General features: G+C 41.0%; 1 protein-coding gene across 1 annotated transcript in view; it reads left to right on the forward strand.

The window, feature by feature from the left end:
• Positions 1-14,886, forward strand: part of LOC143276604 (uncharacterized) — a 59,640-nt gene extending 44,754 nt beyond the window's left edge. Inside the window, exon 2 of the mRNA XM_076581210.1 lies at positions 14,469-14,886. Within this exon, the coding sequence (XP_076437325.1) occupies positions 14,469-14,770 (302 nt within the window). The 3' untranslated portion in view covers positions 14,771-14,886. The remainder of the gene's footprint in view (positions 1-14,468) is intronic.
• The last annotated feature ends 710 nt before the right edge of the window (positions 14,887-15,596 follow it).

Genomic DNA, 15,596 nt, shown 5'->3' on the forward strand with positions numbered 1-15,596 from the left:
TTCATTCTAATGTTGTTAATCTTGGCACTCTTCAAATATCAATGTATTTCAGAGAAAAAGAGAGGGGGTAAGAAATGGCCCAGGGGATATAAACTGGCCTAGGCCAAACATACCCCGGGTAAGATGTAGCTCTGGCCAGTTCTTACGGGGATAAACTCTGGCCTAGGCCAGTTCTTACGGGGGTAGGATCTGGCCTGTTACACCGGAACTTTCTTCTTCTTCTTCTAACTTTGAGTCGGAAACTTGGCTAAATTCAAAGAATTGATGGGACCCGGCTAAAGTCACAGCTCACGGAGGGTAGCCAGTGAAACCGTTGAAAACCGACTACATTCATACGCTATCTTGATTCAGAAGGTCTCGGGGAGACGGTCAATGCCTGTTCACTGCCCGTTGCCATATATTACTGCACAAACCAGAATTTCCCCATCTTCATTGCTTTCAGCATGGAAAAGAGTACTGTATTTTTCTATATGGTTTTGACAGGCATACACCTGAAAACATTGAAAATACTACCGATTCAGGGTGTTTTGTGCAACGATACTGACCGACAGCAAAAATAAGACTTCGCAGATTATATATATATATATATATCCCACGCTGGATCTTCATGATTTTGACCTTAACAACTTGTTTTTGTATAAGCTAAGAGTAGCTGGATGCAACTTTAGCTGGGTTTTCGCGTGCTGCATCACACACACACAGACACACACACACACACACACACACACACACACACATATGTATGTATACGAGTATATGTATGTGTGTGTGTACACACACACACACGCACACACACACACACACACACACACACACACACACACACATATATATATATATATATATATATATATATATATATATATATATAAATATATAAAACAAAGTTGAAAAACAACACCTATTTTCTTAAACAAAAACATAAAATCTTAATTTTCGCTGCCATCCGGCAGCTTGGTCACAGACTACACTGATAACAGGTGACGTAATGCTATTTTTTACGTCATCTTTCTGACCCTACATGACGTCTTCTACTACAGAAAGTTATCATGTTCTCAATGTTCCTTCAATTTTCAATGTACACATCACTCTTTTTCACTCTCTCTCTCTGTATCTCAGTGATCGTGTGTAACCACCACCACGACAAACCGGACTAGCAACTCCACAAATCAGAGTTCACAATGAAAACCCGTGGATGTCGCTTCTCAAGTTCAGTCCAACAAAAACTGTCCCAAGGTTACACATCCAGAACAGTTCTCTTCTTTCCAGCTCCTCCACTTTGTTGACCTGCTCCAAGGCTGTCACCTGTAAAAAGCTGAGGTTGTCGTCTGAAGGGTGAGGGGTGGAAGAAACGTGGGCAGCGACCAAACACTTGGTGCCTTTCCTCAGTTTGCAGACGCTTTTGTGGTTTGCCCATCTTTTCTTAAGATCGTAGGAGCATCGCACATATTGTGCCTCCGGGTGAAGTCTACAGGTCAATAGATAGACCAAGTTTGGCGTGGTGCAGGAGAGGTGTTGGTTGATCTGCCAGCGCCTTCCATCCCAAGGAGAAATGACATGGTCTGTGAAGTGGCCATGACTGCAGGTGTCACAGCGAGGTGCCTGACATTTGAAGAAGCCTCGGATGTTGTCAGGGCCATGAACCACAAACTGCCTGGGGACAGTGGGTTTGTACATACTGCCCAGGTTTCTGCGGCGTCTGTCTGCTGCAATTATCAGGTTTTTGGGGAAAATTCTTTGTTTGGGGGATATTATTTGAAGATAAGCATAGAGTAAATGGGTGTTACGTCTGATGATTTCTGATTTGGAAGGGAATCGTGGATCAAATGTAGTGACCCAAGCCAGTTTCTTTGGTTTCTTTTTTCTGGTGGCAGTCAGCAGTTCTCTCCTGTCTTTTCTGGCACCTTTTACCAGATCACATTTTGCTTTGTCAAAATTCCAACCTGCCAAGGCAAAGTAGCGGGCATACTCATCAATTCTACGCTCAAGCAGGTTGTCTTCACTGCATATCATGCGTGGTCTTTTCCCCACTCCTGTAATGAGGCCCTTGAACACTGGAGGAGGATGGCAACTAGTGGGGGAAGGTAAGCATGAGAACTCTTGCTGTACACATCAGTCACTATCTTTCCCTCAAGTATAGACAAGCCAATGTCAAGGTAAGATGCCGTTTTTCCACATGATACCGTCCACTGAATGTCTGGTGGGCTGAGAGACTAAGTGATTTTCAAAGACTCCCACATGAGCAGGATCTAACAGGATAGTGATTCCATCATCCCCATACCTGCTCCAGTCCAAATGCCTGAAGTCATCCTACTCCTCTGATGGGATGAGGGCTGAGAGGAGTGGTACAGGACACGTGTCAACCAGCTTAGCATCAAGTTGCCCCATGAATACGTCCACATAATCACATGAATGTGGTGGTCCCATTGCCGCTCCATGGTTTGGTGTAGCAAATGTGGTAGTCCCATCTTGCCATGTGTACTGACAGGCGTTGAAATCCAGTGAAATTTGCAGAGCCTCCATAATGCATTGAACAGGTAAATTCAATGGATTGGAGTACTTCTTTATAACATCTGGCGAGTAGCAGGTATTCCCATTTTGTTGTTGACATTTGGGAATAGAGAAATTACATCACACATTACAAAACAAGCGTTTTCTGGCAGTGGGGCTACTTTGTCGTTGATGTAGAGTAGTTTAGCAAGAAATATATATATATAAAGAGTAAAAAAGACAAACACATGAACATGTCAAATATTCCACATTTTCGGAACGATCACATTCTTTCCTCAAGAGATAAGTTGTTTACATGTTACCAGCGTCACTCCATATATGCGTGTATGTATACGTATATACATACATATATATATATATATATATATATATATATATATATATATATATATATATATATATATATATATACAGCGTGTGTCACATAAAAATGATAATGCATGTCCAAATGTTTTATTTGAAGATAAGCTGTAGATATGACATATTGTGACATAAACAAAAACACGTGTTACAGATTAACTGGGTGTGCTGTCCTTATGTCAGTCTGACACACCATAGCATTGAAACTAAACACGTTATGGTCTTCACTGGGTGCTCTTCCTAAATTACACAGACATACACACACATGCAAGCAAGCAAGCAAGCGCGCTCGCACACACACACACACACACACACACACACACACACACACACACACACACACACACACACACACACACTTCTTTTATTATTTGTTGGAGGATGAAATGGCAGCACACAGCAAATTTCACTGAACAGAAAACTCCAAAGTGAACATAAAAATAATAATGCATGTCCAAATGTTTTGATTTGAAGATGGGCTGAAAAGCAGGTTGTATTGCAAAATACATATTTAAAGATTAAACAATAAGCAGGTGATACAACTTTAGTAGACAGGATATGTTTGCTTCCATAAAAATACAAACGTCATTTGAGCGATTTTCTGGTCTGCAATAAATTAGCACAAAACGGAAACAATGGAGATGGGCGGACATGTCACTGAACAGAATCTCCCATTTGTATTGGTTGACAAAATACAAATATTGGGTATATATTTCCAGAAAGACAGAATGGCAAAACACATTGAAGAAAACTGGAGAGATATGATAAGGGATATGCAAAAATTAATAGTACAATAGAGACCTATCCATACACGGTAAGATTCTTGTCATAAAAAAAACTTTGTTAAGATAACTTACATACGTCATGCAGTCCTTTGGTATCCCGGAAAAAGCTTTGAAACAGGTCACCACCATTTTCATCAGATTTTTTTGGCAGAGAAAAATAGCAACTGTAGAGCTTTTGAGAAAATGAAAAGAAAAACAATGGAAAGTGATCATAATGGACGGGGTTTGAATATGGTAAATATGTTAGAAATTCAAAGCTGCATGCACGTACAATGGGCTGGAAAATTTGATCATGCAAGGGAAGGAAACTGGCGTATAACACCCAGATGGCATCCAACCAAAATACCGAACCACCGTAAAACCTTTATGGTAAACTGCAGAGCAAAGCAAATAGAATTACAAGAAATCGAAAGTGATTTGGTCTGATGTAATTACAACATATTGAAACAGTAAAGATGTAGTAACAAGAGAAGAAGTGAACATTCATAATTTTCACAATCAGTTCTTGTTTCACAATAATGTACAATATAAAGTTAATGGATAGACAATGGAATAGAACACATGAAGGATATAATGCATAAAACAGAAAAAAGGCTGCTAAATTCATATGGGGTTGCTTTTTCACTGAACCAGGCTAAAGGAATCATAATAATCGAATACAATGCTCTATTCAACAAAATTCCACTGTCATGTAAGACCTGGATACAAAACGATGGATTACCGCGGGAATATACTGATACTTTTATTTGTGATGCAGATGCATTCAAAGCAAAACTGAAAATAATAATGAAATATCTATAAAAAAAAAAAATAACTAAAGGTACAACTGTAGACCCACATGTTTGTGCATTTTGGAAAAGGAAATTTGTACTTTTCTTTCGATCATAATACATGGATTTCACCTAGGAAAGCAACAAAAGAAGTACATGAATTACAGTGGAAAGTAAGTCATATATACCCAAAAACATTCTGAAAAAAGAGAAGAAAATAGCAGGCTCTGACAACTGTAACCACTGTACTGATAAAATTGATTTTATTCATCATTTCTTTTATGACTGCTCAACTGTGAAAATACTAGGGAAAAACAGATAATTTGATACTTAAAAGTATTGGTAAGTGTGTGAAATTATCTCCTACAGACGTTTCATTTGGAATTCTAGATGATAAGTATAGCAATCATGATCTTATACAAATAAACCATACTATTTTGATAGGTACAAGGTGTATATGTATTGTTTAAAAACAAAACAAAACAAAACAAAACAAAAGACTGTCTGTTTTACAACTGATCTTTGATGAACAATTCAATATTAGAAGTAGATATATAATACCTCATGCATCTTAAAGAATTGTTGTCACAGGACTGTAGGTAACAAAGTGAAGGACTGAGGGAAAAAAAGAATGATAAACAAAACAAAAAGGGGGGGGGGGGGGGGGGGGGGGGGGGGTACTGAATTTCTTGAACGGAAACCTTGGGCCGAAGGGAAAATCAGTGATGGATGTCTGAGGATGTGTCTGGGGTAGTCAGCTCACCTGGCACGTCATCTGCCCAAAGGCTTTCATCTTCCTGGACATGTAGCGGGGCTAATGTCTGGAGACGGATTGTAGTTTTGTATTTGTATTTGTACTTCTTTTTATCACAACAGATTTCTCTGTGTGAAATTCGGGCTGCTTTCCCTAGGGAGAGCGCGTCACCATACTACAGCGCCACCCTTTCTTTTTTTGTTCTTTTTTTTGTATTTTTTCCTGCATGCAGTTTTTTATTTGTTTTTCCTATTGAAGTGGATTTTTCTACAGAATTTTGCCAGGAACAACCTTTTTGTTGCCGTGGGTTCTTTTACGTGCGCTAAGTGCATGCTGCACACGGGACCTCGGCTTATCGTCTCATCCGAATGACTTGCGTCCAGACCACCACTCAATGTCTAGTGGAGGGGGAGAAAATATCGGCGGCTGAGCCGTGATTCGAACCAGCGCGCTCAGATTCTCTCGCTTCCTAGGCGGACGCATTACCTCTAGGCCATCACTCCGCTTGTCTGCCTCTTCCTGTATGTCTCCTGCCTGAGGAGATGCTGCCTGTCTCTTGTTGTTTGTCTCCCTATTCCTCTATGTCTTCTGAAAGAATTGAAATCTTTGTTTTGTCAGAATTCTTGTCGTGGTCAGCTGCCTCCAAGGTAGCAGAATGGGGTGGGGTCTTTTCAGCGTCTTCTTCTGCTTCTGACTCTTCCTCTTCACCGTGACCAGCGACGAATTCAGTGACTTCACAGAACCTTGGCAGGAATTCCCTGAAGAACCTGGCTATGACGCCACACATGCCAACCACACTAGGGACTCCGACTGTCATACCGATGGTGACCTTCATCTTCTTTGAAAGGCCGGGAATAAGCCAGATTTGAGAGAAAAAAGAAAAAAAAATCAGCAGAGCCAAAAATTATTTCAGATTTTTTTTAAACAATGCAACAAAGATGATGCCTTCAAGACTCACTTGTGATACACACTTTATCCAGTAAAAAATCATGAACATTTGTTATCCATTTCATATAACGCTTCAGAGAAAACCAGCAACAGCCAAACGCAAAAGCACGCCTACCAATGCAGATAAAAAATTGATAGTCAAACTAATGTTTCTCAGCCTAATGAATCGATTTACAGAGGTGTTAACGACGTTTATATCAAGTTATTTCAGTGCATTTCGATTATTTGAGAAATTCTTTCAATTTCATGATAAAGGAGATATTGCCATCACCTCCGGCATACCACAACATGTAACCGTTTTCTGGAAATCTGTGGAGATTCGTCTTTAACAGACTTACAGAAAGTACATCCCGTTCCATTCAATTTTTATTTTATGTTTATTCCGTATCCACTTAAAAATAATCGTATGCAGTAAACACTTCAATGGTTTAGTTAGTGTCACTGTGTGTATTCTGTCCTGAATCAGTTTTTCTTTTCTTTTAATTGCAGACAGGAAAAACGAGGTCTCGCTGTCTTCAAACCCAAACATGAATTGTCATTTTTTTTTTTTAATCCAGATCCTCAGCAAAATAAACCGTTCATGATCCGGATATACTGCTTAATCCAGAAGACTTACAACCTGTTATTGGTATGACTGAAGATTTTTCCCACAATATTTGATCCAAATTTGGTATTGGCAGACAAAATAGTTCCAGAGAAAAAGATAATGTTAAAGTTTACCATGGACTATTTCAAGAGCAAATGACAATGACAACAGGGACACACACACACACACACACACACACACACACACACACACACACACACACACACACACACACACACACACACACACACATGCACACGCACAAAACCGAACACTGGGTTATTCCATACACTCTCATTGTTTACACAGGTGAGTTAAAAATTTGAAAAATAAGAAAAAAGTCTTAATGATCAGGCAAAAGACTGATATAGCCTAAAAGCCATGAAGCATGATATGATAGTAAAACACAAACACGCCAAACATCCCCATCCCTCCATCTCCTCTCTTCCTTTCCACTCTCCTTCCTCCCCCTCTCTCCTCACTCCCCTTAGCATATTCCGCTGGATATACTACTCACAAAAATACAAACACGAAATAAAAAAATACTCAAATAGAATCATACTGACATCTGAGTGCATTTTGCGTATCTTAGAATAATTAGAAATGGAAATCAAATAGGGAGAGGGGGGAGGTGTGAGAAGGGAGGTTAGTAGTGGAAGAGAGAGGAGAAGGGAGGTTATATATATATATATATATATATATATATATATATATAGAGAGAGAGAGAGAGAGAGAGAGAGAGAGAGCTGTGTATATGCGTGTGTATTTATATATATATACATTTGTATATATATATATATATATATATATATATAGAGAGAGAGAGAGAGAGAGAGAGAGATGTTCACAAAACAACTACAACAACGATGCTTACCTTTTCTAAGTAACATACAGGTTTTTGTTTTGTTGTTTTTGTTGGTTTTCTTCGTGTTTTATTGATTGATGCTCAGGTGTTTATTATGACCATCACCATGTTATCAGATCTTCGTTCTTTGTCTGCAGAGTGAATAGAGCCCTGTCATTGCTTTGATATTTCCGTTTGTGACAACACATAAGAAATAACATAAATACATACATGAGAAAGGAAGGGGGGCGAAGCATTTCAAAAAGATGTTTATTAGTGGCCCTGTATGTCCCAACGGTGATGAACTTTGCAGACATTCCCGGATTCCGGACCCGGATTCGCAAGCAGCTGTCAACGATTGGTCCTTGGTCCCCGTCCCACCTTGCACAGCGTGTCAGACCTGTCAGTGCTCTGTGCTCTGTGTCCCCCTCCGGACACACACACACACACACACACACACACACACACACACACACACACACACACACACACACACAAATAAACAAACATAACTAACTAACAAACGGACAGATCAGGGTTCTGGAAAAAAAAGAGAAAAAAGTCGTCATCTGAAGTAAAAACAGCAGGATAAATAAATAGATTAATTAACTGATTCATCAATTAGTGAAATAATGAATACATACCTTGATAAATGAATTGATAAGTAGCTACATAACTGAATGAACAAAACTGGAAAATTAACTAATTATACGAATAAATGTAGAATACGATAAACAAACAAATACAAAATGAATAACAGATGAATAAATAGACAGATAAATAGACAGATAGATAGATAGATAAACACATATAAAATAGACAGTCAGAGATATTGATGAAATATATAAATACATGATATTTTAATAAACAGAAATATAAATTAGCCGATATGTTGATGAATAAATGAATAAACAAATAAATAATTGGAAAATTAACTAATTATACGAATAAATATAGAATAAAATGACAAACAAATACAAAATGAATAATAGATGAATAAATAGGCAGATAAATAGACAGACAGATAGATAAACATATATAGAATAGACAGTCAGAGATATTGATGAAATATATAAATACGTGATATTTTAATAAACAGATAAATTAGCCGATATGTTGATGAATAAATGAATAAACAAATAAATAAACAAATAAGTAAATAAGCGAACAAGCAAACAAAAAAACAAAAGAATTTAAAAAAAGAAAAGAAAAGAAAGACAGGTAGCTGAGGAGAATGAGCAGAGAGCATACAGGTGGGTATGGACGAGAACTGTCCAATCGGTCGGTGTGAGTCTGGGAACCAACAGAGGTGAACCATCTGTACTTCCTTCCTGGGGGCGAGAAGAAAACATTGCCAAAACCCCTTGACATTTATGACCACAGTTCGAACATTGTCCAGCAACGATTTCATTTGCGGCACACTGACATCTTCAAGTGTAAACACGCAGACACAGCCACACACACACACACACACACACACACACACACACGGAGGAAAAAGTTTGATGTGCCATCATGTAGGATTGCGTGTTAGACCATTTTGCTTTGGCTTTCAATTATTTTGTTTTGAAACCGTAATTCTCTACATTAGAAAAATAATCACTAACTAACTAACTAGCCAACTGGCTAGCTAGGTAACGAAATAAATACGTATTGATGTATATGTATATCTTTCAAAAGCACCTTTAATGTCGTCAGTAATTAACAGTATCCCTGAAAATGATTAACAAATAAACGATCAAGAAATACCTCCTTCCCGCCACTTCTCACTTCACTCAATGAAGTGTCTGTGGGTTCCGCACAGAAAAAAAGAAAGAAAAAAAGTTGGCCACATTCCTGCAGGTCTGTCGGTTGTGTGTCAAAAGCCTGGGTCTCCACAAGGGGTTTTCCCGTCCAGACTGCAATGCTGTCTGTCCATCGTCTGTGTTTGTTTGTTTGTTTGTTTTGTTTTGTTTTTTTGTTTTGTTTTGTTTTGTTTTTTAATTGGAAAATTGTTTTAACATGGCCATTATCACGTGGCTATACCGACTTAGTTTTCTTTACTGGAAATATGTCAGCAGATCTTCATACGGTCTGAAGTACTGTTCGGTGGTTTGACACCTTACCTGAAATGATGGACTTTCAGGCCAAGGTTCAAGGTGTGCCGCCGAAAGGTGCCGGTAGGTGTCGCAGGAAGCGTTGAGAAGGGAGGTTAGCAGTGGAAGGGAGAGGAGAAGGGAGGCAAGACGTGGAAGGGGGGGGTGTGTGTGAGAAGGGAGGTTAGTAGTGGAAGGGAGAGGAGAAGGGAGGTTAGTAGTGGAAGGGAGAGGAGAAGGGAGGTTAGTAGTGGAAGGGAGAGGAGAAGGGAGGTTAGTAGTGGAAGGGAGAGGAGAAGGGAGGTTAGTAGTGGAAGGGAGAGGAGAAGGGAGGCTAATAGTGGAAGGGAGAGGGGGAAGGTGTGAGAAGGGAGGTTTGTAGTGGAAGGGAGAGGAGAAGGGAGGCTAGTAGTGGAAGGGAGAGGGGGAAGAGGGTGAGGGGCAGATCGGTTGTGTACAGCTGTTTCACGATTCGCCATGCATATTGTGAACCGACAGCTTATGACCACGAACACAGCTCATCGCAACGCAACGCACGCACACACACACACACACACACACAAACACACACACACACACACACACACACACACACATACACGCACACACACACACACACACACACATACACGCACACTGCGCGCTTCTCTGTCTCTGTCCATCCCAGCTCCGCCTCCATCTCTGTCTGTCTGTCTGTCTGTCTGTCTGTCTCTGTGTCCTTTGCTGGCTATGTGTCTGTCTTTTGACTGTCTGCCATCTCCCTCTCTCTGTATTTCGCTCTCTCTGGCTCTGCCTGCTCCCCCTCCCCCCTCTCTTTCTTTCTCGACATTCACTGCTGTCTCTATCTGTCTGTCTGTCTCCCCCGTCCAATTGGTCGGTTTTTCTAATTTGTTTCATCCCTTTATATATTACATGCTGCAGAGTTTCCCCTCTGTTTTATTTGATCCAAGGTAGTGTTTCGTTTTGGGTGATAGCGTCAGATTTACTTGTAGAGCAAAGTTCCCATTATTCTAATTAGTGGAATTGTTCGACTCTAACATGTAATATGTCGTCTTGATTACATTACGAAACCTTAATTTAATGGGAAAGAGTGAGAGACAGTGTGAGTGTGAGTGTGTGTGTGAGTGAGTGGGTAGGGGAATGAGATGGAGGGGGGGGGGGTTAAATGGGCGTTTGTGTGCATGCATGCATGTATGTAGGGAGAGGGTGGGGGATCCACGTATGTGAGTATATGTGCGTGTCAGAATATTTTTTGAGGTGATTATATTAATGAAACTTGGTAAATTGATTTGTTAAATATGTTCTTTTTAAATTCATATCTTTTTTTCCTCAAATTAGAATTTCTTTGTGTTGCTCAGTTGATATTTATTCAAATGGTTGCGAAAATGTCAGTACAACAAACAGTTAATCTGACAGTAAATGGTTTCAGTCAGTCAGTCTGTCTCCCCCCACTCCACTCTCTCACTCTCTTTCTGTCACCTGTCTCTTCACCCCTCACCCCTCTCTCTCCCTCCAGGCTGCCTTGCTGGAGTGTCAGTATATCTACAATTCTCCTCATTGTATCCACGAAACAACCCTCCGACGTTTCAGTGCATGCAATGCAGTCACGGGGGATCAAGAGGCACACCCTGAGCCTTGGCCCCAGCCACACAATCCTTGACCTCCATGGCGGCACACAATAATCACCCTCTTTATCCGCATGCGTGCCACCCCGATTGGGCCCAGTTAATCCGGGTACATCCATCTACCCGTCTGTCAGTGTCAGTCCTCAAGACGTTGTCGCGTCACATTACGGTTGTGCTTCAGGAGAGTGTGCGTGTCAAAGCGAGGGCACTGATCTTGTCTGTGATTCCGCGCTGTGTTGGGAGCCAGTGAAGCGTGACAGGGGTTGGCGAGAGTAGATGGTGTTTGTGGGCTTCCTTCCAGAAGGTGACACAGTCTGCCTGTGTTTAGAAAGAAAAAAAAAATGAACACGGGAAGACTGTTTCTTGGGATTATCAAACAAACATTTGTACTGCAGGAGGGATTTGCTGCTACAACTATGCAATGATAATAATGATAAAAATGCTGCTGCTGCTGCTGATGATGATGTTGATAATAATAACAATAATGATAATAATAATAATAATAATAATAATAATAATAATCCAATTTACAGAGCGCCTTTCCATGTAAAACATACTCGACTGCGATGTACAATGTAAAGACACGTAAAACACGCATTTAAACACTAACACGAAAAACTTACATCCACAGCCCTGCAGACACATACAAGCAAACACTAAAATACCCACAGACACGTGCAAAACAATTCTCGTCATCACAATACCAAAATAATGCACATTTCATATCTCAGTGCTGAACACGATACCCACAATGCTTAAAGCCATTCCACAATTTGAAAACGATTTTTTATTTACTTGAAACCGATCGCGATCATCACAAAACATCTAAAATTACGAATACATAAAATCAGAGAATCTCTCTCTCTCTCTCTCTCTCTCTCTCTCTCTCTCTCTCTCTCTCTCTCTCTCTCTCTCTCTCTCTTTCTCTCACTCTCTCTCCATATATATATATATATATATACATCCATACATATATACATACATATATATACATATATATATATATATATATATATATATATATATATATATATATATATATATATATATATATATATATATATATATATACGTACATGTGTGTGTGTGTGTGTGTGTGTGTGTGTGTGTGTGTGTGTGTGTGTGTGTGGTGTCATGTCGTACTGCTTGTTTGTGTCGCGTTAGATGGAAGGTGACATGATGGTGAAGACGTTCATCTGTCAATACAGAGTCAGTGAGAGTCTGGGTTCGAATCCCGCTCTCGCCGTTTCTCCTCAGTGTGACTGGAAAATCAAACTGAGCGTCAAATCATTCGGGTGAGACGATAAACCGAGGTCCCGTGTGCAGCACACACTGGGTGCACAGAAAAAGAACCCATGGCAACGAGAGTGGCAAAACTGGGTGGCAGATATCCACTCTGATAGGTACACACATATATAAGATATCCACTCTGATAGGTACACACATATATAAGATATCCACTCTGATAGGTACACACATATATAAGATATCCACTCTGATAGGTACACACATATATAAGATATCCACTCTGATAGGTACACACATATATAAGATATCCACTCTGATAGGTACACACATATATAAGATATCCACTCTGATAGGTACACACATATATAAGATATCCACTCTGATAGGTACACACATATATAAGATATCCACTCTGATAGGTACACACATATATAAGATATCCACTCTGATAGGTACACACATATATAAGATATCCACTCTGATAGGTACACACATATCTCAGCATGCCCTCGGAGTCTGACGAAGCGCGTTGGGTTATGCGGCTGGTCAGGCATCTGCCTAGCAGATATGGTGTAGCGTATAAGGATTTGTCGGAACGCAGTGACGTCTCCTTGAGAAATTGAAACTGAAACTAGAACTGTGTCGCGTTGTACCATGTCGTGTCTTTTCAGTTTGCTTTGTGGCAGGTGGCGAGAGAGAGAGAGAGAGAGAGAGAGAGAGAGAGAGAGAGAGAGAGAGAGAGAGAGAAAGGGGGGGGGGTGGAGTGGGGAGGAGAGACAGACAGACAGACGTACATACATACATATATATATATATATATATATATATATATATATATATATATATATATATATATATGTGTGTGTGTGTGTGTGTGTGTGTGTGTGTGTATATATATATATATATATATATATATATACTTATACATGTAAGATATAGAAGATGCATTTATTAAAGGTTCTGTTATTGTTCCTCAACGCTTTTCGCATCACTTTATAACGCTGTTGATGTCAATAGGTTTTTGGTTTTTGGTGTAATCACTCTTCCGCGATGTTGTTTCTTTGAAATCCCTTTAGTTTTGATGATGTTGAGGTTTAGGGAAAAGTGTGGTAGAAATGAACTTGTAATGCTCACTCTGCCAGCAGCTGATATTTTGGAACATGTGTGAAACGGTATGTAACCTATGCATTGTTTTACGTGACTGATATCAATTAATGATGATGATGATGAGATGATGATGGTGTTCATCATTATTAGAAGAGTAGGAGGAAGAAGGAGGAGGAGGAGGAGGAGGAGATATGTATACTTATATAGCGCCTATCCTCGGTCGGAGACCAAGCTCTAAGCGCTTTACAAACACGGGGTCATTTACACTACAGGCTGCCTACCTGGGTAGAGCCGACTTACGGCTGCCACTGGGCGCTCATCAATCGTTCCCTGTGTCATTCAATCAGATTTCAAGCACGCACATATACACACCGAGTCAAACATGTATTTTTTTTTTACGTGTATGACCGTTTTGTTTATTTACCTCGCCATGTAGGGAGCCATACTCCGTTTTCGGGGGTGTGCATGCTGGGTATGTTCTTGTTTCCATGACCCACCAAACGCTGACATGGATTACAGGATCTTTAACGTGCGTATTTGATCTTCTGCGTGCGTATACACACGAAGGGGGTTTAGGCACTGGCAGGTCTGTACATATATTGACCTGGGAGATCGGAAAAATTTCCGCCCTTTACCCACCATGCGTCACTGAGATTCGAACCCGGGACCCTCAGATTGAAAGTCCAACGCTTTAACCATTCGGCTATTGCGCCCGTGAAGAAGGAGATATCACTCCTCCGCCTCCTCCTACTACTACTACTGCTACTACTAACAACAACAACAACAGCAGCAACAAGAGTAACAAACCAAACTATGATTAACCCTTACACTGCCCACCTCCCCTTCCCTCCACAGACGGAGAGGACACGAAACGCTCGCGCACGTCCTACACGCGCCACCAGACCCTGGAGCTGGAGAAGGAGTTCCACTACAACAAGTACCTCACGCGCAGACGCCGCATCGAGATCGCGCACGCGCTGAGCCTGACAGAGCGGCAGATCAAGATCTGGTTCCAGAACCGGCGGATGAAGTGGAAGAAGGACAACCAGCTGGCGCACATCGCTAAGAACATGAACCTGGCCAGCGCTCTGGAGAGGGCGGCCGCCCAGAGGGGGTTAAAACAAACTGACAGATCCGTTCAAAACGCCATGCGTTGAGAACTCTGTGTGTATGTGTTTGTGTGTGCGTGTGTGAGTGTGTGCGTGCGTGTGTGTGCATGCGTGTGTGCGTGCGTGCGTGCGCGCGCGCGCGCGCCCGTGTGTGTGTGTGTGTGTGTGTGGTTCGTGTTTGGTTGTGTTGTGATTTGTTATGTCGTGTCGTGTAGTGCCTTTATGCCGTGGTGCTTGTTTGTGTTGCGTTGTACAGTGTGTTGTTTCAGTTTGTATTGTGCCATGTTGTGTCTGTCATGTCATGGTGTTTGTGGTGTGTCATGTCGTGTCATGTCATGTCGTTTGTAGTGTGCCATGTTGTGTCATGTCATGTCGTTTGTGGTGTGTCATGTTGTGTCATGTCATGTCGTTTGTGGTGTGTCATGTCGTGTCATATCATGTCGTTTGTGGTGTGCCATGTTGTGTCATATGTCGTTTGTGGTGTGCCATGTTGTGTCATATGTCGTTTGTGGTGTGCCATGTTGTGTCATATGTCGTTTGTGGTGTGCCATGTTGTGTCATATGCCGTTTGTGGTGTGCCATGTCGTGTCATGTCATGTTGTGTGTGGTGTGCCATGTCGTGTCATATCATGTCGTTCGTGGTGTGCCATGTTGTGTCATATCATGTCGTTCGTGGTGTGCCATGTTGTGTCATATCATGTCGTTCGTGGTGTGCCATGTTGTGTCATGTCATGTCGTTCGTGGTGTGCCATGTTGTGTCATGTCATGTCGTTCGTGGTGTGCCATGTTGTGTCATATCATGTCGTTCGTGGTGTGCCATGTTGTGTCATATCATGTCGTTCGTGGTGTGCCATGTCGTGTCATATCATGTCGT

The sequence above is a fragment of the Babylonia areolata genome, chromosome 32 (genome assembly GCF_041734735.1).
Source record: "Babylonia areolata isolate BAREFJ2019XMU chromosome 32, ASM4173473v1, whole genome shotgun sequence".
NCBI classification, from domain to species: domain Eukaryota; kingdom Metazoa; phylum Mollusca; class Gastropoda; order Neogastropoda; family Buccinidae; genus Babylonia; species Babylonia areolata.